Raw genomic sequence first — 24,554 nt, forward strand, 5'->3', positions numbered from 1 at the left:
GATGGGCACGAGACCTGATCAATAAACATCACATGGGCGGGCGGAGGCGTTTTATTCATCGGCCACTGCCCCCTTTTTGACGGAGGCGAGGGGCTACAGATGATGGCAGTTTAACATTACCATAGGCAGACTGGTGTTACTGCGACCTCAGCCTGCAATTCACTTCTAATGGTTCTTCTAAAGCCCACTGTGGCATCATCGGAATTATTAGTAAAACTGAAATAACCTAGGCACATAGAACAATTCACAGTAATGATAAACAAGGTTTGCCGATAGGCATGTCTATAGACATCCCATTCTAGGATTTCTTTGAACTAGGCCACAGCATGCTCAGATCAGATTTAGAGCAAGCTGAGCAAGTGTTTTTTTATTAAAATAAAAAGCTTATAGAAATAAAACTTAAAAAAAAAACCGTAAAAACAACACAAAACAAGAAGTTTGATAGATTTTTATTTAGGTTTTTGCTTATTTTCTCCAACCCAAAAGACAATACACAGCATAAATTGAAAATATCCCATTTAATAGTTTACAGCATTTTATCTGTGATCATTATTCAGTCTTGACATTCACACTCACCTTGAAACTCATGGAACTGTTATTCAGTTCAACACGTCAGACCTAACTGAAGGGGCAACCTTAGGTCTCACCTTCCAAAAAATAATTAAAAACCCTATGTCATACAGTACTGGGGAGTTACAAAGAGTTGTTTTTAAAATACAGTCAATGTATTTATAACTGGGACCAATGCAATTATTTTAATGCTCTTACAAGCCCTTTGTTTGCATTTTAATTTACTGCAATTGTATAAAAAACATCCAATTAATCTTGATTGGCTGGTGGACTCTCTTACAAACATGACAGTGGGCACTACCTGACCAAGTAAGAGTACATCCAAGTTCTGTCTCATGAAGTTGGTGTGACAGATTTTAACTTTTCTTGCACTTCAAAAAGTAGAAATGAGTATTTACACAGGATTTCACATGCAGCTCAGAAGCTGAAAACTGAAATTGCAGTCATGTCGAATATAGATAAGACATGTCCTACAACATCCCTCTGTCCTCTTGTCTTTGTCTAGCACACACACACACACAGAAGGCTACACGTCACACTTAGAGCACACTAATGCTATTGGGTCCACTTCTCTTCATTCACTTAAGTTACTATGTCCATTGCACTTGTGACATGTCAACTCCATTGTACATGATTCTCGGTAGTCTGACTGATCATGACAAACAAATACACTGGATGAATAAGACAATAAAACAACACCAACAAAAACATTCAGATAATAAAAACGAAGACTATGAATCTCTCTCTGTCCTGTGAGGATTTTTGCACAGCTCCTCCTTGTGGTTTTGATCTGGTAGCACAGGCTTCCCCCTGGGATTGATGCTGGTGAAGCAACATTGCAGCAAAATAAAGCTCTTCACATGAATTGAATGAAACTCTAGTACACACCCCTAATATTCTGACAGGCAAACAAAAGACTTGATTTATAATATCATCTCACAGATCAAAAAAGAGCAAACTATCAACTTAAGTATTGACATGCGAAAACTATGTTTTTAAGAAAACTTAAAATCGCATGCCATAAAGGCCTCAGCTGCAACTCATCAATATCCAACACAGAAGATTTGTAAATATTAAGGTGCAACTTGGCATACTATTAAGTATGGATATATTATATATGCCAAACAAAATGTATTCTTAAAAGATGACAAAACACATGCCAGGAAAACAGGACTGACATCAAGTGCCACATCTATGTGTGCATCCCTGCTTTTCAGTAGTACAGAACACATCCACTGATCCATAAACACCCAAAAGCTCCACTCCCAGCCGACTGACACAACAACCATCTCTGTGAAAGAAATTAAGGACTCCTCCAGTCATGAATGAAGTATGGAGAGAATAGTAGATCTAATGCAGCTCAATTGCATCTTTTCATTAAATTTTGTACATATATGCATACAATTAAATTTCTTGTCTAAATCTTTTGTGTTTTATTAATTTGATCAGCTTTTGTTTGTAACTATATACAATATACAGGCAGATCATATATTTTACAATAAGTAAGTGATGATACACAGAGGTCTTTGGAGACCAGTGCTGACTAGATGTAATTAGTAATATACAAGGTGAATAATTGGATTATTTAGAAAATGAAAAGTTAAAAATGATCTAAAAAAAATGATGAAAGATAGTACAAGAGACCAAAATTTAGATCATACAAGAGATCACTGTAAAAGCTCTCCGTATGTACATAACACGCCAAAGTATTTTTCAGCAACATAATGTTAATTTTCTCCATATACATAAACAGCTCAAATATGTCCAAAGCTAAAAGTCTTACCAATTTGGTCACAAGTTAAGTTAGACAGTGAAGCATAGTGAAAACTACCTCACAATTAAACATCTGTTGATTCCCACTCACCATTATGGTGCTGATAAGTGATGGGTACAATATCACTCACCCTTTCATGCAAATGCTTCCATTTCATTTTCAAAGCTCATTCCAATGCCAAAACACAAGAACATTGAGAGGTACTAAGAATACTGTCCCGGACAGCATAGATACGATTAGAATTTGAAGTCTCTTTGTAATGCACTATCACCACACCCAGTACCACAGTACCAGTAGGCATCTCACTACTGATTATTACTTTAGCTGCCAGAAATCAAGATTTCGTTTGACAGTTTGAATTCTCCAGGTTTTAGAATATGTGAAGAACATAAATTGGGACTAATGAACAATATTTTTTGGCCTCCAGAAAATTTCATATGACAGTCGTTAGCGCATCACCCAAAAAAAAAAAAAAAAAAGGAAAAAAAGTATGATCACATTTGAAGCTGCACAACGACCTCAGATTCCAACAGCATTTAAGAAGACATACAAACAAAGCTCTGAAAAGAACTCAAGAGTTTCCACCCAAGTCAGAAAGGCACATCACTTTGATATCAGGCATAAATAATTAAGTCAATCGACTAAAGACAAACATAAATCATAGTAGTGCCAAAAGGGTGAGGGCCCCCAAGAGAGGAGACAGTTATGAAAAAGATTAATAGAAGAAACAGAAGAAAAGCATTCAGTGCATGGTAACTACATTCAAAACTACCATGTATGTGCATGGTGACCAAGTTAAAGAAAGTTGGACTATTAGCAATCTATATGCAAGATCTAAACTGTAAGCTAGAATGTAAGGACCCAGGTTTGGATAGGTTTGATGCAGAAAGTTCACATATTTTAATTTATTATAGACCCCTGAAGATAAAAAGAACAACCAGATGAATTCCATTTGTAACCATCATGTGACAAAAGTTGTTATTTTTTGTCACCTATTCATAATATAAAATTAATATAATCACAAATTACTAAAAGGCTTAAACCTGAAATTTGTAACATGTGGGAGTTTGACCTCCACAGAGACATGTGCCTTCAGGTCAAGCTCTGATTGCAAACAGAAACATTTAACTAACTGTGTCGATAATTTAATTTAATCAAGCATACATTTGACTAAATTTATAATATTGGATTATTTCTCTTGAAAACTAAGTGGCGCAAATATGATCTATGAAGTTAAATTATGAAATACATGACAAAAAAAAAACAAAACACACACACACACACAAGAGTAGTACATTGATTGATATGTTTTCCGAATTGTTCTCTAAAAGATCTTCATAACATCAACATTTTTCTCCTGTGTTGAGATTCTTTGCTGCTTCCCATGCAACTTGAGGGCAGCTGTCTGTGTGTGTCACAGGGGGATCCGTTGGAAGAAGGAGGGAAGTGAAAAGAAAATAGTTTTCAAAGTTCCCTTAACGGGGCTTTTAGGAGCCACACAGGCAATAATCACTGCCATGACTGAGGTGGGAAGTTGTTCACCTCAGCCAGGTCTTGCACAGGTGAGCCTTTATGGGTGTAGGTTAACTTGATCCTCATTCGTAGGTGTTGCTGAAATGTGATCATAATAATCAGGTTTAGCAAGAGGAACACAAACAGTTGTAAATGAACCTGAAAACTCAAGACATTACACCCACCTTCTGTGGATTGAGAACTCTGATGACCTGTGTTACCGTTCCTTGGTTTAGTGCTGGGACAACATTACTACTGGGTGATAGGAGCTGCAGCTGGAACGTCTGGCAGGCAGTCAGAGCACATCTATTAGTTAAAATGGGCCAAATAAAGAAAAAGCAGGTATATGTGACTGCTTGTTTACCTTTGGTACTGCAGCTTGAAAAACAAAATCTGTCATTTCTGCCTCTGTTGAGTTGGAAGCATGAATGGTGATGACTGCGATGTTTGGATTAGGGTTAGCTCTCTCAAATGTGAAGTCTATCTTCAAACCATTCTTGTTATATGCCGTCATGGGTGGGATACCTTTGCAAATACAAAAATAAAATCATGATGAGTTTATCATCTGAATTTCATTATACTATTGTATAATGACAATAAAGGCTTTCTATTCAATTCTATTCTATCAAACACTTTTCCCACTAAACAAATAACTAAAAGGACCCTCACCTGCTGCTGCAATATCGTTAAAAAGGGGCGGTGAGGAAAGGCCGTCTAAAAGGAAAGGGGGCTGGGAAACCGGGACAGTGGGAGCAGGAGGCGCTGAATTACCTAAACAAAGGTAAACAACAAGGTTTAGGGCAGAGGTAAATTTTATCGAGAAGTGGTAAAATCCAGGAATTTACCGCTTAGTGAGAGATCACCGAGCAGATCAAGAAGCTCTCCACCTGCTGAAGCTGGTTTTGTGGGTAGTGTTGTCTGAATTATTGGGACATCATTACCACCGAGCAAATCTAATAAATCATTGGCCTTAAAAGGAAAAAGCGCCATGTTTTTGTTATACTTTTAGTAAATAAACATACTCTTTAAACTTCTGTAACATACCTGGTTGGCTGGCTGGGTGACTGGGGGTGGATGTTTAGACTCTACAACAGAGGACTCAGTCTCTCCATTGGTCTGGACTATGTCTGTTGGGCCATTTGTGGAGGTCTTCTCCATAATGGGCATCCGTTCTAATAAAGCCGGCCTTAAAGAGACAGATATTTAAGTCAATATGAAAATAAGACACATAATTCACAGTGAATTGCTGTGCTGAATAAATCCTGCAAAAGGTATTACCTCATATGGTCATATTTTTTGAAAAGTGCATTATATTCCACTGCTCTTTGCTGCAGTTCCACATCAATGCTGCTTCCATATATTGAAACAACCTTTTTGATTCGGCTGAAAAACATGCTAAAGAGTTGAGTAAAAGGCATTGTTTATTTAAAAATAATATGAAAGAGTAACTTACTTAACACTGCTGAAGCGTGTAGACAGCTTCATGATGGCAGTAAGAGCGTAGCCCCGAGTTACAGGAGTTGACAAATTAGACACTAGAAGTCCTTCCAGCACGTCCAGAACTTCATCCTCTGTCACCTTAATTCAAACAACACAAGCACAGTTGAATTAGTCAAGGTGAGAGGCTGTGGACAGTATAATGCAATATGGACTTGTTGAAGAGCAGAGTAGACCCTTTGCCCTCTCACCTCATCTTTGAACCGACAAGCCAACTCTTTCCAAGTTCATCTTAAACTCAATATGAACTTCCAATCTTCCAGTTAGAAAATCTCAACTAAGGATATTTCCGAATAAAATACCTGGATTGGCTCCTCTTCTTCACATTGTCCAGATACAAGCAGGTCCCCATATTCACCTATGCACCATGACGCCACCTGCACTAAAGGTTGCTGAAGAACACAAAATAATGTCCTTAAACATATGAGACAATGTAATTCATTATGAAAACATAGAAAAAATTCTTACCTGTGAAATGTCATCCAGCAGTGCCTTATAGAGTCTCTGGACTGTGTAGGCGTGCATCTCCACACTGTTAGTAATCAGCTGGATGAGATTGGGAACAGAGTCATCTCGGACGTAGCTCCCTGCCTGAAGCCAGAAAGTTAAATGTAAAGCCATGAAAAGTTGACAGATGTTTAACTACTACGGAGCACTTACTGTGGTCAGGACCCTCATAATTGTGTCTATGTGCCATCGTTTGGATGGCGCGTATCTGTAACAAAAAGGCAAACATAAAACTTAGATAAAAATAATATTAATATTATATTAGTATACAATATACATGTTCATGTAAAAAAAAATGCTGTCAGACAATTTAAATGTCAGCACTGAGCCTCAGATGATGGATCACTCTTTTTTTTTCATCATACAGCATTTGTAAGCAACATTTTTCTAATCTAACTGATTCGATTATATGATTTAAACTGTATTAGACTGTTTAATAATACTGCCTTCACATGCTATGGAAGAGATATCTTTCACTTCATTTGTGTGCGTTTTGTTAAAGTGCTTTTGTATTTGTGGTAACAGACAGTCACTTCATCTGGAAAATATACATGCTGGCTGTAAATTAGTACATAAAAATAGATATGCATTTGCATTTACAGTGTTAATGCAGAATACAGAATGCTGTATTATTATGTAGGATTTAAGTCAATAAGCCGATATAAAACATGACTTGAACATTATTTCCATTATTTCACATCATATTTTTTCATATGTATCAAAATCATCTGATAGTTCTTCACTGGAAATTAAAATGTGATAGAACATTCATGGGTACTTTTCAACTCAACAAGTCATCTTTTGCATAACTCCCATTGCAAATGAAGGCAGCATGAACAAATAACAATATTTTTTAAAGTTTGTTAAAGCACTGGTCTTCATACTTTTCTGCAGCTAGAAAGACTCCTGATGCACAGTCGGCTTTAAATTCGGGGTCACAGGAATCCAGAAAGTACAGCAGCTCCTTCATCATTCCTCGGATGTTGTTGCCATTCACTAGAGCAAAGCTTAGTTCCATTGCGCGTCTACAGAAATCATAGAACCATGAAAACAAATATGTCAATTTCAGTGTAAATAACTGGTAATTTACCTCTTAATTGAAACATCCAGGTCTTTCAGACAATCCACAATAGTGCTCCTATGCCTCTGCACTGCATTATGGTCTGTCTGTACAGTCTTCAGTAGAGATGTCAATGCCACATATCTGAAAAACATTTGTTTAGTTTTTATAACATTTTTAACATTCAGGCAAAAATGAAGTCATGAAATATCAAATACAAATGCCTACCTGATATTTTTGTCATTGTTTAAAAGGAAGCGACCTAAAATGTTAATGGCCAAGACCTGTAAATCAGATAAATTATTTACCAGTTATAGCAGATATTACACTGATTGCTTTAATGTTTTGTAAAAATAAAAATAGACTCACTCGTAGTCCACTTTCAGACTTTATGTCCATTATGGTCAATACGGTCTCATACAAGATTGCATTGCCAACATTTTTACTTGTCTCTGTATTTGTTGCAACCTGTAGAGCAAACACACTGTTTGTTATACAAGCACATGGTTAACCTGGTGATTGTATTCTTGAAAACTTACCTGTGCAAGAATGTCATTCATTGCTTCACTAGAGTCGTCATCACTTTTACCCAGAATTCGTAGAAGTCTTAATATCCGCACCTGTTCAGATTAAGACACATCTGAATACTTAAAGGTCATATTTTATGCCAAATTGACTATTGTGAGTTTTAAGTTGTCTTAGAATGCTGTTACCTTGTCAAAAACATACCTGGAGTTGTGTTTTGTTTCATTCACACATATCTGAGTAATTCTGCTTTATTAGCCTGTTTAGATCTCCAAAATTCAAAATGCTTTGTTCCAGCTTGTGATGTCATGTAGTGGTAGTTTTCAAGTTAACAGTTACATTTTACATAGTACTTTAAGTAATGATGGGCATTTCCAGGTCTGAAATTATCCAAATGATTCTTTGCGACTGTGTATGGAGTTTAACAACACTTCCTGTATTTCCACAACATCATAAGGTGGAACAGAGTGTTACTGGTTTAAGAGAACTCAGCCTATATATGCAGGGTTTTTGCATTAAACATGTGTGAATGAAACAAAATAACTACAGATATGTTTTTGATGAGGAGCTCTTTATGCTAAGTGTTACCTGAAGGAAAGGGTCGCTAATGCCTGACACATCATGCTCAGGAGAGTACCCGGACATGATTAGGTTCTTCAGGATCCTCACCAACTGTGGAACCAGCTGATCAAAATATTATCAAGAGAAGAATAAGCAGCTGTCAGAAGTTTTACATCAATATTAAAGCTGCACTGATAACTTTTAAGGATGTATTGTGACACACTGTGACCCCCACAAACATTAGAATATCATATACTGCACACATAGGTTTAGTCTACCTACAGAGGCCCTATAGATTTTTACATTTTAAGTATGTAATTCAAACCAAATTAAACAAAAGGGCGTACAGTAAAATACACACAAAATGGGAAAAGTCCATAAATGCTAAATCTTTTGCGGGGGGAGGGGGGTGGGGGTTGTAGGATGGACAGACAGACACAAACAACGTTATCATGTTTAGACAAATCCCTACCCCTGTATACTGCCCAAATGCCCATATAGTGTTGACTGTGTTGTTGAGCGATATAGGCTTATTATTAAACTAACACCATAGTGACTTAATGAGCTTGAATCAGAAAAATAAAAACACAAAACAACTGTGACGAAAATGTCGCACAAAATCCAGTTTGGGATATTTGACTTAGTACACTGACAGTGATGAGTGGTGATCACTTAAGATTTATAAAATTAAGGAAAACATTATGACAAAATAAAAGATTTACATTTGAGGTGACTGTGAGGATTACTAATTACAGCATGCACCAGCTATGAGATCAGAATGTACTCTTACCTTCTCATTCTAACACAATGCAGGAATTGTAACAAAGACAAATGACAGAAAAAATATGAGGGAGATGTTAGGGAGGGGAAGTCATTCACTTTCAGAAAGCTAAAATATGTTGAGCTCATGACCATGAGGGTGGCACTCCTGAGCGCTGTTACACCTACAGAAGAGAAGGCAGCAGCAGAACAGCCAAAGCAGTACACACAAAGTAGACAGAGTTCAAGATTGAAACATGGTGCAGCGTTTAGAGCTGTGTGTTTACTTAGCGATAAGATAATGTCAAATGTGCAAAGGGAAATGAGATGTCATGTGTGAGCTTAAGACAAAAGCACTGTTTTTTTGCACTGTACCTTTCTGAAGTGGGCCAGCATATCTGGGCTTCTCTCACACATCTCAGTGAGGAGAACAACTGATGTATGGAGAACACCTAAACAGAATAAAGATTAAAAAATACTAATTAAAATCAGGGACTGGAGATGAAAAATATTTTTGTAGCTATAACGTGGTTCAGAAAATGTCAGTTTCTTGAGCACAATATCTGTGGACATTGTTCTTTCAGTTAAAGATTAAACCTTTACTTTTCAATAAAAGCTGTGAATAAAATTAACTATGACATGGCCGCTTCAAGCTCCTTGTAACAATATGCAGCTCCTGGTTCTAAGTAAGACATAGCAAAGATAATTTTAGCACCAAAAGAAACAAACCTATTGAAAGCGTGGACTTTAAAAAAAAAACAACAGAGCACTCCCTGATGTAGAGAAGTGTGTCTGAGCATGCAGGATTACCAAAACTTGTGTCAATTAAACTCCAGGTGCAGGTGGAAACTAGCTATTGAGCTATTATCTGGTGCACAACATCTCATCTTTTTATGAGCTTAATGTCTCTGATTTAGTTAAGTTTACTTTAACTTATGTACAAATGGGAAATTACCAATTAATAGCAGTTCCACATTTAGACAAAACATGTGTGGTTGATCAGGCAGACACATTTACTATTTTGTGAAGAAAAACAACAACATGTTTTCAGGGGCTAACCGGCTGTTTTGAGTGGTAACAAAAATAATGGAAATATTTTTTTCAGCCAGAGGGTATCTCCTATCAAAACATTTGCACCTACCATGGTTCTTCTCGCTGAGCAGGTTTTTTGTGGCTGGAAGGAACATTTCCATAAGTTCTGGAACTTTTCTTATAACATGAACCGCACACAAGGCCGCCTGCAAATATATTTCACAAACAAAAGTCAGCCAAAATCATGTTCGGTGAGTTTGTGTAGTCGCGTAGTATGATTGAAATGAATCATACCTTTTTTCTCAAGTACGAGTTGGACGTTTTTAGCAGCTTCTCCACTTCACCAGCCAAGTCCCGACACATCTCCGATGAACCCATGCAACCCAAAGTGCACAAGGCCAGACCCTGGACATACTGTGTACTGTGGTTTAGGTCACTGAGGAGAGCAGAGAACAGAGCACCATGAGGAGCAGGCAGCGTGAGATTTCATCTTTAAGTGTTTAGATGCACCCACTTTTTAATGCAATTCGTCATTAGTAGATGAACATCCTGCCTCTCATCCAACAGCAGCATAGCACCTAAATAACCTATTCGTTTGTCTGTGAACTTCTGGGATGCAATAAGCTTCAGGCACTCCAGCTGAAACAAAGGAAAGCAGTTTACAAAGGGTAAAACATGAACTGTTTATTTGTGCATATGGACACACATACTTGACCAAAATGGGCTGGGTAGCCCAACATGTGCATATACAGTAGCTTTGCCACATTTCTGCAACGATAGGTATTATCTTCCTCTCTGAAAGATGAGCGGATAGCAGCACACTCTTTCTGGATCATCTCTCGCTCCTCTGCTTGGGTTCGTGCTGTCCGGATAGTCCGGATCAGCTCCCGCAGTCTGATCGGAGCTGGCATTCTCTGAAAACATAAAACAGTCAGTAAATGTCTAATACAAACTCAAGCCTTCAAGACTGAAAAAAAAGTGGGGAGGAGAAATGCCTATAACTGATTCATTTCAGTAAACATCATTATCAACCAAAGCAAGGTGATCCATTAAATCTATTTCTGTCCAATTTAAAACTAGAGGGATGTTTAAAGACTAAAGGACAAAAATTATGTTAGTGTCTGCACAGTGCACAAACATTAGTGTTATTAATGCATATGTGTGCATGATTCTTGATGTAAAGCACTTACATCTATAGAAGTTGTAAATGTGACCATTTACAGTTAATGAAATGATTTCATTTACTTGCTGTGCTCAGGAATTATCAGTCTAACACATAGTGTTACAAAACTTTGCAAAGGTTTGATTTGCCATACATGAAAGATCAATTAAGATTTCATAGTCAGAACTTACATGAAGTAAAACATGTACAGTTACATTTTTTACAATGAGAAAAGGGGTAAAAAAATAAAATAAAAAATTGTATCAGGGTCCATTTTATCTTTAAAAACTTCATCTAACAATGCACCACGTCTATTTTTATAGCCAAAACTCAATACCCTTTTCAAATTAGATGAAACAAACAAACAAACAAAAAAAGAATTAAAACAGGCACTCTGTCAGGGTGATTGAGGGTGTATTTTGATGTTTTAAGAAGTAAGGTGTAATTGATCCTAGATTTGAGATGATGTAAAGCACACCATGGCCTCCCTATCAGTTAATAAATATATTACCACAAAAACAAGGTAGCCTCTTCAATAATGATTTTGTGACTTGTGCTTGTTACATCCAATAATCTAATACTGACAGTAATCAAATATACAGGTAAATACATCTCACTTTCTCAGAAGACAATTCTTTTAAATAACATAGCATTACAAACATCAACATGGCTGAAACATGACTGAGATAATAAATTCTATCACATTACTAAAGTAACATACTCTTTTAAGAAAATATATATAATTTTACATAGAACATAGATTTCTCTTGATGAAATGCAATGCTGTTATTGCATGAGGTCTATACTGTATACAAAAAGAAAATTTAAAATTTCCTGGAGATGCACCGATCCAGCTTTTTCAGTTGCAATACCGATTGCAATACTATAGCTTTAAGTATCTGCCAATACCAGATATCAATCAATACCAGTGCAAAGACTGATTTATTTCCTTAAAACTAAAAGAAAATAAGACAAACTGATTCAGACTGTCATTTAGCTGTTATTTATCTCTCAAGTCACTACAGAGCAGCTATGTATAAATAAAAGTTCAAACATTATAAGACTGTTTATGCTGACTATGACCGATAAATAGCATTAATATGTCCTTTATATGTCCAAACTGTATATTGACTGAGCCGATATTTGGAAGCCAATATCCAGTCCAATAAATTTCTCAGCATCAGTGTCGACATCTGATACCAGTATCGGATTGGTGCATCCATAGCATTTCCCAAACTGAAATATCATATTATTAAGAGGAAATTACAATAACCTATATGAGGAAATTATTTGTAGTAAATGACAATAATGAACTTATTCATTATTACTTACTTTACATTCACTTATGGGCACATACTTTACTCATGACAAGCTTTGCCTCCCTTGAGGTTTGTGCAGCCAGCCTACATTTGCTTAAGGATGCTTGACAACCATCAACAAGCCACACCTTCTTTATACCACAGAGAGAAAGCAACCAAATACATTTCACACTGAAAGGACAATGAAATAGTCCACAAATACATTTTAATGTTGGGACTTCAAAATCATGCTAATTCAGACTTAAGGCAGTTAAATGTGTTCTTGATGCCAGTTGGTCACCTTCACTAAACCATGCTCTGAGAGACAAATATAATATCTGAAGGTCAAATATTCATTTTCTGAATATGTCTGTTTCCCACATACATTTGTCCCAATATGGCGGTGAGTATACAAAATGAGCCAGTGTGTTATTCATAAGTTATTCAGAAACCTAACCTCTTCAAGGCTTGGTCCTTAGTTCATTTCATTCATTCATTAGAGGCAGGGAAATTATTGAAGAACTCAGGAGACAATGGCACAAGTGCAAACTTTTCCTCATATCTACAATGTGTGCAAGCTGGAAACCAAATGATTGCAAACCAACAAAAACGTATATAGTTGTAAATGGATTACTCTTACAAGGGTCAATGATTGTCTCACTTCCAAATATCAGCTGACTCCTTCCACCTGTTACACCGTCACTTTCTTATAATGGCATTAAAAGACCAGAGTTGGTTTAGAGCGTGTTTTAAAATAAATAGAATATAGATAATAATTCCATAATTATTTTAATAATAGCAAGTTGGAATTGGATTTATAAAAACGAGTCCACGTCCACACTCCAAGCTAGCCTTAGTTAGCTTTGAGGTGTCCAAATGCTGACGTACGGGTGCACAAATGTCAGCATACACCTGGTTAGAAGAGTTTTTTACCTGTTACATATCCTGCGAACTACACAGGTGACCCTACTTTCGTGCTAAGGATAAACATAACATGTTCAAGACAGCCAAAGAGATACATTTGTTGGTATAAAAATAATGAAGAGTACAAGCTAATGTAATAGCAGTTGTTACATGCGACGTGCCCTATAATTACTTATCTATAAACCTAGCTAGTCATCATTGCTCTACATGTATTGTCGAAATTAACCAAAAAAAAACTTAGCGAAATGGACATGACATCTAAACCTGTTCATGATGCAGTTTCGGCCTCCTTTAAGCACTGGGATTACAAGCTAGCGTTTCAACGGAGACCTTAGCCAACCTGAATGCAACGATTTGAGTTATGTAAACACAGATTTATCACCCTAATAAAATCAAATGTAACGACAAAGTGTAATTCCATCATATCTATATTTTTGAGTAAATGTTGTCATAGCAGTTAAGGATATGGACATAATGATTGACTGTACTAGGCTTCACATCCCTAGCACAGCAGGTACTTAGCCGCAAGACTTACAGCAGTAGCGCTCATGCTAAGCTAAGCTAAGTTAGCCGCTGTCAGGCACAACCCCGGTCCACTCTGAACTGCGACTTCCTAAGCAGCGCCCCAGCCAGTGTTGTCAGCGTAAATGTGCACCAAATACAGACTTCTATCAAAAGTTATTTATACTAAGGAGTGTGTCCGACAAAATGATAACAACCAAGACTTACTTACAAGCCGGAATGATGCCAGATAATACCAGAAATCGTCTCTATTAGCAATGGAAGGAGGAACACACTAGACATGCAAAATGGTGGCTACTCCAGCCTCAGCACATCTACCGCAGGCGGAAGGTTACACTGACAGATCTCAGAGGTTCGTGAAAGAAGTGCGGAGTCGCTGCAGAGCTGAAGTTTGTCATCGATGTGATCCAGCCAACCCAGCCTCTACAGGAACATTTCACTGGGCATAACGCTGCCTCTGCCGTGGACAAGACTTGATTTTAGTCCCCATTGAGCAACATGGGTAAGATCCGGAAACATTCTTGTTTAGTGTTTTGTGAATGTTAGCGGATTGTGTTGCCAGGCTAATCAACCTGGGCTTTACATAGCGATACGCATAGTCTAAAAGGCTAACGAGAGTGCCCCCCTCCCTCTTTCTTATATACAGTCAAGGGAGAGGACTTATAATATTAGCTATCGATGTAAATGCATAGTGTTTGCAGGTTTGATTGGCGGCGTTTCAGTAAATTCGCCATGTTTACCTTTCAAAAAGGCGTAGAAAACCAATCAAGCATATTACCCGTGAACAGCTTGTCATGGCATTGACAATTGTAACTGTAAACATAACAATGAGAAGATGGAATATTGTATTCCGATCTTGCGGAGGGATACGTTTTACCTGGTCAAAGTCGTAGCACGGTCCGTTTACTCGTGGCAGCCAGTGATGACGAATCCCTTATAATGCTTTTGAGTTAGAGGGCGTCACCTAGAGGCGACTAGGGCCAATTTACTCGAAAATTAATACAAAACTGATCAGATATATTTTTAAATAATATACATGCTCTAAATACAACATATATATATATATATATATATATATATATATATATATATATATATATATATATATATATATATATATATATATATATATATATATAATATATATATATATATATATATACATATATATATACACAAAGAATGACGTGAGTGATATCAGCAGTCCTACAAATAATTGTTTATTGTCTATCTATGTTTATAAGTCCAACAGCAGAGGAGAAGATGCTGTTCTAAGCCTAGCCTGTAGGTCTAGCCTTCAGCCTGAGGGGAGTGACTCAAGTTGTCTGTATCCAGATCTGACCTACTGCCCCATGAGTCCTGGAGAGTCACCTGTACCACGGGGGTGGGGTGGGGTAAGAGGTGAGGTATTCATTGATCGATGATGCAGTTGCACCATATCGCCAAAGCACATGTAGTGAATTTGTTCACAAAATTTTGTAGTTCAAATAATTTTTTTTCTGATTTTAATTCTGATTCTAGTAACTTTGTGACCCACTGCCCAGGAAAATAAAACAACCTTTATTGAAAGAGTTGATTTAAGTTAGTATCTTATAAGTTATGTATGTATCTAGCCTGTGCTCTTACTGTTTTAAAAAAGGAATTATGATCACAACTGAACCTGGGTTGCCAAGTCAATGCTTTAGCCTGCAGGAGACACGAGTTTTTCCTCATTCTCAGTGTGCACAGGCTATGCCTCATGTGAAGCTCAGAACCTCCAGAATTCACTCATTGAGATGCAGAGGCTCCACTAGTTCTGATTAATGATTTGCTGTGGTTGCTATAGGCCTGGAGTACAGGGGTGAAAATGGGTGTTTTGCAACCTAATAAAAAGACTCTTAATGGAAGACTGTTGTCATAGCACCCTTTTCAAACCCACATGCACCTTCAGGCAGCTTATTCTTGACCTGGGTAGTGAGGATTCAGATCAGAAATATGATTTTATCTAAGCACTGAAACTGGCAACCCCGTTTGCTTGTCCACAATACTACGTCACATTCATTGTATGCTAATAGCATTATATTATAATAGTAATAATAGTGTAAAACTTGCCCAGTAGAGAGCACTAGTTTACATTTTGCAGTAGATTTATTAGCATACGTTTTGGTGATAAGATTTGACCAATTACTAATTCATCCGGGAATATTACATGCATGGGCAATTTACACTTTATATAAACAAGTGGATATTTTCTGTCCTACCACAGAATGCACGTTTCTTACAGTTCGCTAGAGCTCGTGCGTCGCTGCAATGCGCGCGCAGGGTAAAGCCATTGGCACAGTGAAGCTTTCACTCCACGGGTGTCACGCCACAGTCGAAACGACTGAAACGAGAAATGTCCAGCGGAGCAAACATGTGAACGCATGTGCATAATTTCCTTTTTGATTTGAGTCCCAGGCGGGTCTGGGCTGACCGGGCTGTATTTTTGATGGTGTGCCGCCTCATTGTGCTCCGCGCAGCGAGAGTGGTCTCTCAGTGCGGAATACACCTGGAATGCGATCTGGACAACCCCGCGGATTTGTGGGACCTTTCACTTACAGCGGGAGTGGACCGTACTATGTCCAGACGAAAACAAACCAACCCCTTCAAAGTTAACTGTGGGTAGCCTTTTTGTTTTGTTTTACATGTCGAGTAGTATTAGGCTATTAATGCTGCATTTTCAATTACTATAGCTGATTGAAATTCTTTATAGGCTATAGTCTATTTGCAAAATTGTACCTTTTGCCTGTAGATGTTGTGGTTTTCTTTTTTTATTTTACATGCAAGTCTTAGGGCTCTGTGTTTGCGCATTGTTGGGTTTACAGATTAATTTACGTCTCTTGTCTGAAGTTGCATTTAAGGTATTTTGTCCCTGATTTGTAGTTTTGTAGTTCTCCATGTAGTTTGTCAATCTAGTCTTTGTATCTGTTACACTTAGGATGAGCTTGGAAACTCTGACTTGCCTCCATTGTAAGAAGCACTTGTTGGTCCTGAGGTTGCTGACCAGTCCATAAGGGATTGGTCATGTTTGCTTGAGCTCTGTCTTCTAAACATAGTTTCAGTGTAATACATCTTGGTGTTACACATGCAGTAATCCCACCAGGCTAATGAGTTCATTTATCCCTCTGCAATACACCAGTTGCTAAAAGTATATTAAGTAAAATCTGTACTGTTGGTAGTCACTGTTGTTTGTATTTTATGGCTAAAACCTTTAGATTTTTGTTGGTCTAGGTCTGTTTCTGGAATTAAGGTATGTTTTGTCATCTTGTTCTTGTTCTATCCCATTCTGCTCCTTCAGATGGGGTCAAACCAGACAGACAGCAGGACAGTCCAGACAGGCTTGACACTTTCACAAAAACTCACAAAGAATTCCAGACAATGCCACAACAGCTCCAGCCTAATTTGTGTGCACACTTTACTTCAACATAAACTCAGACATAAGGTACAATGGAACAGATTGATTTTAAACTTTTTTTTTATTAGGTAGGCCTGTGCAACTTTTCAAATGTATAATACTGATTTCAGTTATTGCTCTATCAAATTATAAAAATATTTTAGTTGAAAGTACAATTAATTCAGTTCTGTTCAGAATATGTGCACTCACCCTGCAAAACCTTGAGCAAAGCTACTTGTCAAATCAACTATTATAGTAGTACCTCCTTCTCAGGTTTATGTTAACAATAGAAGTAATCATATGTACAAACTGAATTAGGCATCAACATAAATCCTATATACAGCACTTTGTGGACGTGTTATGGGTGTGCGGCCTGGACTTTGTCTGCTGTCAGAGACATACTCTTCTAGTTCTTACCTCACCCTCATTCAAACAAACAATTAATGTAGGCTATAAGCTTAATGCTTATTTTAATGCAGCTCACTCTAAATGAGGGAAAAATAAACTGAAGACAGACATTTGTAAGTGTACAAGTGTGTAAAAGGTTGCATTTCACTCAGCTTTGACAGAACCACTGCACCTTTCATTTTTAACCAGTGTAGTCTCTTTTATATGTTTATAATAATACAATGAGTAACAAAGTCTAATTTTGTTATGCCAATATTTAGTCCAGGCTATTTATAGACTATAAGAGTGGGGGCACCATAGTCTCCAGTATTAATGGGAAACACTGTGAATATATCACCTCAACTATATGCATGTGTAAATATATGCATATATACATATGTTTGCAAAAAAAATGAATACAAATTTCCTCCCTACATAGTATCCCTTGACCATCACTGAATTGTAATTTTTTTAATGTTTATTTTGTTATAGTAGCAGTCTGATCTTAAGTTTTGACTTAGAATGATGTCTTTCTTACTCTTCTTACTATTTATTTCATAACAATTAAGAGGAGTGCAATAGTAAGTATAGTGCACTTCTGGACCTTCACCTAAACACACCTTTTAAACGGTAATCTTTCCTCATCAGTCAAGTTCTGCCACAAACAATAACTTCCCAAGACCAGAAAAAAATACAACCTCCCAGGATCATTTTGCATGCCTAGTTGATCAGTGTGAGATTGATCTGATATCTAGCCTGTGTGTGTGTGTGTGTGTGTGTGTGTGTGTGTGTGTGTGTGTGTGTGTGTGTGTGTGTGTGTGTGTGTGTGTGTGTGTGTGTGTGTGTGTGTGTGTGTGTGTGTGTGTGTGTGTGTGTGTGTGTGTGTGTGTGTGTGTGTGGTGTGTGTGTGGTGGGTGTGGGTGTGGGTGGGTGGTGGGTGTTGGGTGGGTGTGTGGGTGGGTGGGTGTGGGTGGGTGGGTGGGTGTGGGTGTGGGGTGCGCGCGCGCGCGCGCGCGCGCGTGTGTGCGCGCGCGTGTGTGTGCGTGCGTGTGTGTGCGCACGCGCTCTTGAACAGGATGGTGGCTGTAAGCAGGAGGAGGGAGTCGAGTTTGTGCCGTCTGTCTTTTGTGTGTTTTGTTTTGCCTCTCTCCCCCCTTCCATACTAGTGCCCTCCCCTCTCCTTCTTGTGGCTGATGAGTTTGTCTCTTTGTCTGGATCCAGTCAGACACTGCGTCACCTCCTGCCTACAGACTCTCACATAGACCATAGACAGATAACATCACAGAGCCTGGGAGGAGCAAGGAGAGGCAGATGTATGGACAGACACTAGAGGGGGATGGGGAGCCACACATCCGTCATTGGCTGTGTGCTGTGAAGCTCTGGTGGGGCAGTTCATAGTTTAATTATTGTACCACCAGTTTGAATGAGAGGATGAGAAATGAACTACTCATTCTCAAACTTTACACACACTTAATTTAGTGACAGATAACATTATCTACAGGAGTGTGCACTACTTGTACCACAGTGGAGGAAGCTCTACCACAATCTGCCTAGAAAGTCAACAATAATATTGGAGCTACTTAATACTAAGTTCTGTTTAATGGTATTATTTTATGATTTTCATCACCTGAACAGTATTGAACAGTATTGAACACATTATTTGTCTCCTGCTTTAATTTTTTATCCACAAATAATAAATTGGGTATTTTTATTTTTTGCACTCACAGTCAAGTGTTGGCAGTCAGCCATTCTTCCTTCTCTTTAGAGCTGAATGGTCTAGAGATAAGGCAGTGTCCAGATCTTTTGAGCAGAAAGGACCAAGGGCAAGCCAGTCTGTTTGTGTGGGTGGTACCAAAGGAGAGAGAGGAGAAGAGAGGAATGCAGGATGCTCATGGAGAAAAGTGCAGGCTTCTACTTGTCCCTTGAGACTGCAGTATGGCTGTCAAACACTGTTGAAAATGACAAGAGAAACAAACTACATAGGAGTTACTCATACAGAATGGAGAGCAAAGAGAGCTTAGGGTGATGAGGTTTGTTTTGGAAGTGATTGAAATAGGTGGGGTTAAGAATCTGTCAGATAGTAGCACATGCAATATCTTCTTTAATGTGAAAAATATCGCTGCAATGCCTCTCCTATTTATGTTCGGTTCTATCACATCTTAGTTTTAATGTTAATTATATGTCATTGTATGTCCTTTACTCCAGGGCCGTTTCACCCAACAGGCATGGCGGGTCTCCAGCACACTATTAGCATGGACAGTCGCGAGGACTTCCCAGAAGAGAGTGAATGCTCCCAGGAGCTCCAGGGCCAAGACAGTCTCTCAGGTACTGACCCTGTCCTCAGGACATAGTCCAGTCTGTGGGGGTGTTAGTGAGAGTAAGCCCTGCTCTGCTCTCTTGTGTGTCTGTATTGATAGGGCTGTGTTTGCCTCCATAGAAGACAGTGACAGTGACCCAGACAACCACGAGGAAGATTTGTTATACAACACCTCAGCTGATGACCCTATGAGCACCCAGAGAGCGCAGTGCCGCCTGCTAAGAGCGGGAGTCAAAGAGGTCAGATAGCCCAAACTGTGTGCACAGATATTCAAATATTTATAAAGTTTCATTGTTAGTTTGAGCTTACATTTTTTTTACTTCAACTCACTCAGCTTTTGTGTTACTCAGGAGAGCTTGGACACTGGAGACCACAGCACCTTTGCTTGTCCCCTCTGTTCACTTGACTTTGGCAGCCCTGAAAAACTAATTTCTCATGTCTACCAGGTAAGCATGCTGATGTCTCTAAACACACCCTACAAAATCTTAAAGCTAAGCAAGCTTGTGGAAATGAGTGGCATTTATTTACAGTATTTTATTTTACTTTTATTTTAAGTCCCTTGAGATCAGATTAAATCTTTTTTGAGGAAGACTTGGCTGAGATGCACCCCAGCAGACACAAATAAAATAGTATTAAATAAATAGAAATAATTCAGTCATAAGTCTAATGTAAAATATCTACAGCCTGATGCAGATGCAGAGTACATTTCACTCAGTGTTACAAAAAAGGTGTAACTGTGTTTTTTGTGATGAGATGTTTTAAAGTCCTTTTTATTTGGTTTTGTGATCTGTAACAGCATACAACCATGATGAGCAACAACAAAAGTTATGTGTGTCCAGTGTGTGGGCGAGCCTTGAGTTCGCCAGGCTCTTTGGGAAGGCATCTTCTCATCCACTCAGAGGATCGCCTATCCAACTGTGCTGTCTGCGGCGCACGCTTCACAGACACCAACAACTTCAACAGGTTTACACATTTACAGCCTGCACAAATGTATTTACTGCATGTGAAAATAATATTGAATAACAACAACACAATAAATTATTGATATGAACCAAGTTATAGAGCAGTACAATTGGATATGATAAATACAATAAATTAGGTATTTGAAAAGAAAAAACACAAACAAAATGTCTCAGTACTATCAACAAACCTGGACACTGGTGAAAAAAAGAAACACAACATACCAGAGACAAGATCATTTACAATTTAGATTTATATGAAGTCATATACAGCACTGTTCATATTATTTGAACTTATTATTTGAGCTCTGTGATAATATTTTTCACTGAGATGTTTCAACAAAATGTCTCATCTTATCTTTACAGGGAGAAGCTGAAAGAGGTTCTTGACACAAGCAGGCTGGAGGTTAGTGGAGGTAGGGATGTGTGTTCTCTGTCTCTCTCCAGCAGTCCCATGGTAAGCCCAAGCCCGGTGGAACGGTCCTGCCATGCTCCTGGTTCAGCTCCCTGTCATCTTCCTCCCCCAGACCAGGACCCTAATCTGTGTCAGGGTTCAGACCACATCTCCAGCCAGTGCCAAGGGCCCAGACCATGTGCCGGCTCTGACCAGCCCTTCCCCTCACTGCCCGACAGTCTGCTTTCCGAAGGCCCATCACTGGCATCAATCCCTGAAGCTCTAAACTCTTCTTCCTCTAGCCTCCCTCCTATCCCTGATATTCTCAGTCCCATGCCTGTTTATCCAGCAGGAGTGCTGCTGGTATGCAACAGCTGTGTGGCCTATCAGCAGTTGGTAGACGCGCAGTCACCAATGAGAAAGTGGGCATTACGGAGGAAGAATGAACCTCTAGAAGCTCGTTTGCAGCGTTTAGAGCGGGAACGGACAGCTAAGAAGAACAAACGGGCCTGTGAAACTGAGGAGGAAAGGGAGCTGAGGAGGCTTCGTGACCGTGAGGCCAAGCGCATACAGAGGATGCAAGAGACGGAGGAGCAGCGTGCACGAAGACTGCAGAGGGACAGGGAGGCCATGAGGGCCAAGAGAGCAAACGAGACACCAGAGAAAAGACAGGCCAGATTGATACGTGAACGAGAGGCAAAGAGGATCAAACGACGACTTGAGAAGATTGACCCAGCTCTAAGAACACAGATAGAGCACGATCCTGCAGCTATGGCAGCCCTCACGGCAGACATGAGTCTATTCCAGTTCCCCTGCCCCATGCCCGTCTCATCCATTGATAATGGTTTGTTCATGAAGTTACCCTGACTCAGCCCTGTTCAGGGCTGCTTCTGTAGCCAAATTACTTAAGTTTCTATTTTATTACATTTCAAACCTTATGAACAGGGTTGGATGTTTGTCAGAAAATAACAGATATTAACACAAAAAAACTCAGAAGGCAGAATTCAGGGTTTTTACTCGCGGCGAGGGACAGTGGCGCTGCTACAGCTCCCTTAAACTGCCGAAGAGACACCGTCCAACGCCATGTATTTATTGAATCACACAGGTTACAAGAATAAATGGGCGGTTACATTTTTCTATCAAAGTAATACAAAGAAGACTGTGTGTGTGTGTGTGCGTGCGTGCGTGCGTGTCAGCTGCTGAGTGGTTTGCATCAAGGTGGATGTAGGAAGGAATGTGCGTAGGGAGGACTGTCCTTGCGGAAGATAACATTTAATGAGAAGTTGGTTTTCCCGTGAGAAATACACTTTGAGAAATACCCTTTGATAATAATAATAAGACAAACAAGCATCTATACAGCATTTGAAAAACTCTTTAACAATGTTTCATGTTGAACGGTATTATAGCATGTTGTAAAGAGATTTGTCTATTCATCTGTTAATGAAAACAGGTACTTTTCAGCTACTGTATATCTTATTTGTGATTTTGCACATAGGCCATCAGTGATGAGACTGGGGATGTTTTGGCCCAGTTACTCTTTGGTCAACTCTGTTTGCTCAATGTTTTGAGTTAGTGGTGGCTGTACCTCTTTTCAAGATGCCAATTTGAATTCAACTTGGAAGACTACCTACCTCAGCTTGCACCATGAGTGCACCCTCATACCTGTGGCTTATAACGCCAGGCTATTCTCAGTACTGTACAATTATTACTCACTGACACAGGTTGCTTATTGTCGCCATAGTACTTTTATTTGCACAAAGGCATTCAGAACATTTATCACATAGTATCCAGGTTTACACAGGTTTATTTATGGTCTATCAAGCACATTATCAGTGTTTAAATATTTTTGGTTTCTTTTCACCTGTCGGTGTTACATTTTTTGTAATCTAATTTTCGAGTGGTTTTGTATTTTATTTGTCTTTACTGAGCTTTCATTGGAGCATCCCTGAAAACTCAGTATGTGCTGCTATTGCTGTTGCTCAACAGTACGTTCGTTACCTCAGTTCTTGCATCATAACTTTGGAATCAAGTGGTCATAGGGACACAATTCACTGTTTTCTGCTAACAGGTATATTTGTAAAATACTTGAATTTTGTTAGCTGTTTTCCCACATGGAAGTAAATCATGATATTAACATTTATACAATATTTGTAGCTTTTCCAATGTCATGCAGACCTGTAGTATTCAACCAGGAAGGTTAATTGCGGTGTGAGTTTGGTACAGGAAATTGGGGTTTGTTTTTCACTTTCAGGGGTGTCATAATTAGTTGACAAGATTACTCATTAATCCTAGAACCTATTTAAGACATTTAAAACGTGCTATTCTGTTATATTCACGATTTCTGACTAATGTGGGTTGGTCTTTATCATATTAAAAGGCCATAATTTAGCTTGTCCTTATGTTACCTCACTTTTCCTAGAATTTAAACAGTATATTGTTTTTTTGTGAAGGACAAAATGCACAACCAAGCACATATTTAAAAGTCACTTCTAGATATGTCTTTATCAAACTTTTAAATGCATCAACTTCTATGCAACATACAGAATATATCAATAGTATCATAAAACTATGCAGTATGCAAGTTTATTTATAAAATAGTGTCAAAAGATGAGCTTCTCAGGCATCTAACTCAGTTAAGATTAAGAGCCTTCTACATTTTGGTCCATAAAACTTTATCAATTCAGTGTGCTATGAACGTAAAGGATAGTTATGTTTCCTTCTTGTTTGTCGTACAAAGACAGGGTCTCACTGCCATCTTCTTCACATTACACTGTACCCAGAACAGCATTCAACAGCTTTGTGTATACTGACTATGAATACTGGGTATTCTCTAAGGTTTTTACTTTTAGACTGCTGTGATGCTGTTTTGTTATAAAGTTTTGTTCTATTGTTGAAGACTTTGGGGGAGTTCCAAACTCTTTGGTTTTACTTAAGGCACTGGGTGGAACATTGGGTTTTTCTTCAAAGCAGGGCATAAACATTTTGTAAGCACTGCATGATGTAAACCTGCATTCCTCAAATGTTCAGTATGACTATGTTCAACTGTTTATATGCCTGCCTGTTTTTTACAGTATATACAATGTGACAACACTAGCCTTTTAAAATTCAGGAGTTGGTAATGTCCATGTTTACAGAATACCATGACCAAGGCCAAATGAACGAGCTGATGTTAAATATTATGCTAAAGTCAATATCTCTTGGTGGAAAGCCACCATGTGACTTCTTTTGCAGTTGTACTGTCCATGACTAAACTTGGTGAATGTGGAAATAAACTTTGACTTTATTCAAATTAATCTGCCTGGTTATTTCCAACTGCAAAAAAATAAAAAATAAAATAAAATCTGTACCCTCTTACCACTGATAAGCATTGGTTACTTAAGTA

General features: G+C 38.5%; 2 protein-coding genes and 1 non-coding gene across 6 annotated transcripts; 1 reads left to right on the forward strand and 2 right to left on the reverse strand.

Moving 5' to 3' along the window:
• Positions 1 to 1,979: 1,979 nt before the first annotated feature.
• Positions 1,980 to 14,053, reverse strand: ap1g1 (adaptor related protein complex 1 subunit gamma 1). Of its 2 annotated transcripts, none has more exons than XM_055154688.1 (23): positions 13,915 to 14,053; positions 10,508 to 10,711; positions 10,312 to 10,436; positions 10,092 to 10,233; positions 9,907 to 10,003; positions 9,141 to 9,217; positions 8,034 to 8,129; positions 7,460 to 7,540; positions 7,290 to 7,388; positions 7,149 to 7,204; positions 6,951 to 7,064; positions 6,745 to 6,885; positions 6,014 to 6,068; positions 5,822 to 5,944; positions 5,656 to 5,745; positions 5,310 to 5,434; positions 5,135 to 5,239; positions 4,901 to 5,042; positions 4,702 to 4,825; positions 4,526 to 4,627; positions 4,221 to 4,381; positions 4,042 to 4,140; positions 1,980 to 3,955 (listed from the first exon to the last, which is right to left on the reverse strand). In XM_055154688.1, the coding sequence occupies exons 2-23, from the start codon at positions 10,706 to 10,708 to the stop codon at positions 3,854 to 3,856; spliced, it is 2,457 nt and encodes an 818-aa protein (XP_055010663.1). In that variant the 5' UTR covers positions 10,709 to 10,711; positions 13,915 to 14,053; the 3' UTR covers positions 1,980 to 3,853. The 2 variants fall into 2 exon arrangements, with proteins under 2 accessions (XP_055010663.1, XP_055010662.1); XM_055154687.1 differs by having other exon boundaries at positions 13,911 to 14,034.
• Positions 6,153 to 6,233, reverse strand: LOC129409318 (small nucleolar RNA SNORD71). Its single transcript, XR_008632362.1, has one exon. It is a non-coding gene; the product is annotated as a small nucleolar RNA SNORD71 (small nucleolar RNA).
• Positions 14,048 to 24,497, forward strand: znf821 (zinc finger protein 821). Of its 3 annotated transcripts, none has more exons than XM_020941725.2 (6): positions 14,048 to 14,205; positions 19,708 to 19,827; positions 19,920 to 20,058; positions 20,170 to 20,265; positions 20,616 to 20,782; positions 21,145 to 24,497. In XM_020941725.2, the coding sequence occupies exons 2-6, from the start codon at positions 19,790 to 19,792 to the stop codon at positions 22,037 to 22,039; spliced, it is 1,335 nt and encodes a 444-aa protein (XP_020797384.1). In that variant the 5' UTR covers positions 14,048 to 14,205; positions 19,708 to 19,789; the 3' UTR covers positions 22,040 to 24,497. The 3 variants fall into 3 exon arrangements, with proteins under 3 accessions (XP_020797384.1, XP_055010664.1, XP_020797383.1); XM_055154689.1 differs by having other exon boundaries at positions 19,943 to 20,058; positions 21,145 to 24,496; XM_020941724.2 differs by having other exon boundaries at positions 14,049 to 14,205; positions 19,940 to 20,058; positions 21,145 to 24,495.
• Positions 24,498 to 24,554: the final 57 nt, after the last annotated feature.

This window comes from Boleophthalmus pectinirostris, unplaced genomic scaffold (assembly GCF_026225935.1).
Source record: "Boleophthalmus pectinirostris isolate CB_2022bp ecotype Guang Dong unplaced genomic scaffold, ASM2622593v1 HiC_scaffold_19, whole genome shotgun sequence".
In the NCBI taxonomy this organism is placed as follows: domain Eukaryota; kingdom Metazoa; phylum Chordata; class Actinopteri; order Gobiiformes; family Gobiidae; genus Boleophthalmus; species Boleophthalmus pectinirostris.

What these genes read in the sequence shown, in the direction of transcription:
- ap1g1 (XM_055154688.1), bottom strand. Translation starts at nt 10,708, where the DNA reads ATGCCAGCTCCGATCAGACTGCGGGAGCTGATCCGGACTATCCGGACA. An exon ending in GCTCAGCGAGAAGAACCATG is followed by an intron (nt 9,218 to 9,906) that starts GTAGGTGCAAAT and finishes TATTCTGTTTAG; the next exon opens with GTGTTCTCCATACATCAGTT. An exon ending in TGCTGGCCCACTTCAGAAAG is followed by an intron (nt 8,130 to 9,140) that starts GTACAGTGCAAA and finishes TATTTTGATCAG; the next exon opens with CTGGTTCCACAGTTGGTGAG.
- znf821 (XM_020941724.2), top strand. An exon ending in TAAGAGCGGGAGTCAAAGAG is followed by an intron (nt 20,059 to 20,169) that starts GTCAGATAGCCC and finishes TGTGTTACTCAG; the next exon opens with GAGAGCTTGGACACTGGAGA. An exon ending in TAATTTCTCATGTCTACCAG is followed by an intron (nt 20,266 to 20,615) that starts GTAAGCATGCTG and finishes GATCTGTAACAG; the next exon opens with CATACAACCATGATGAGCAA.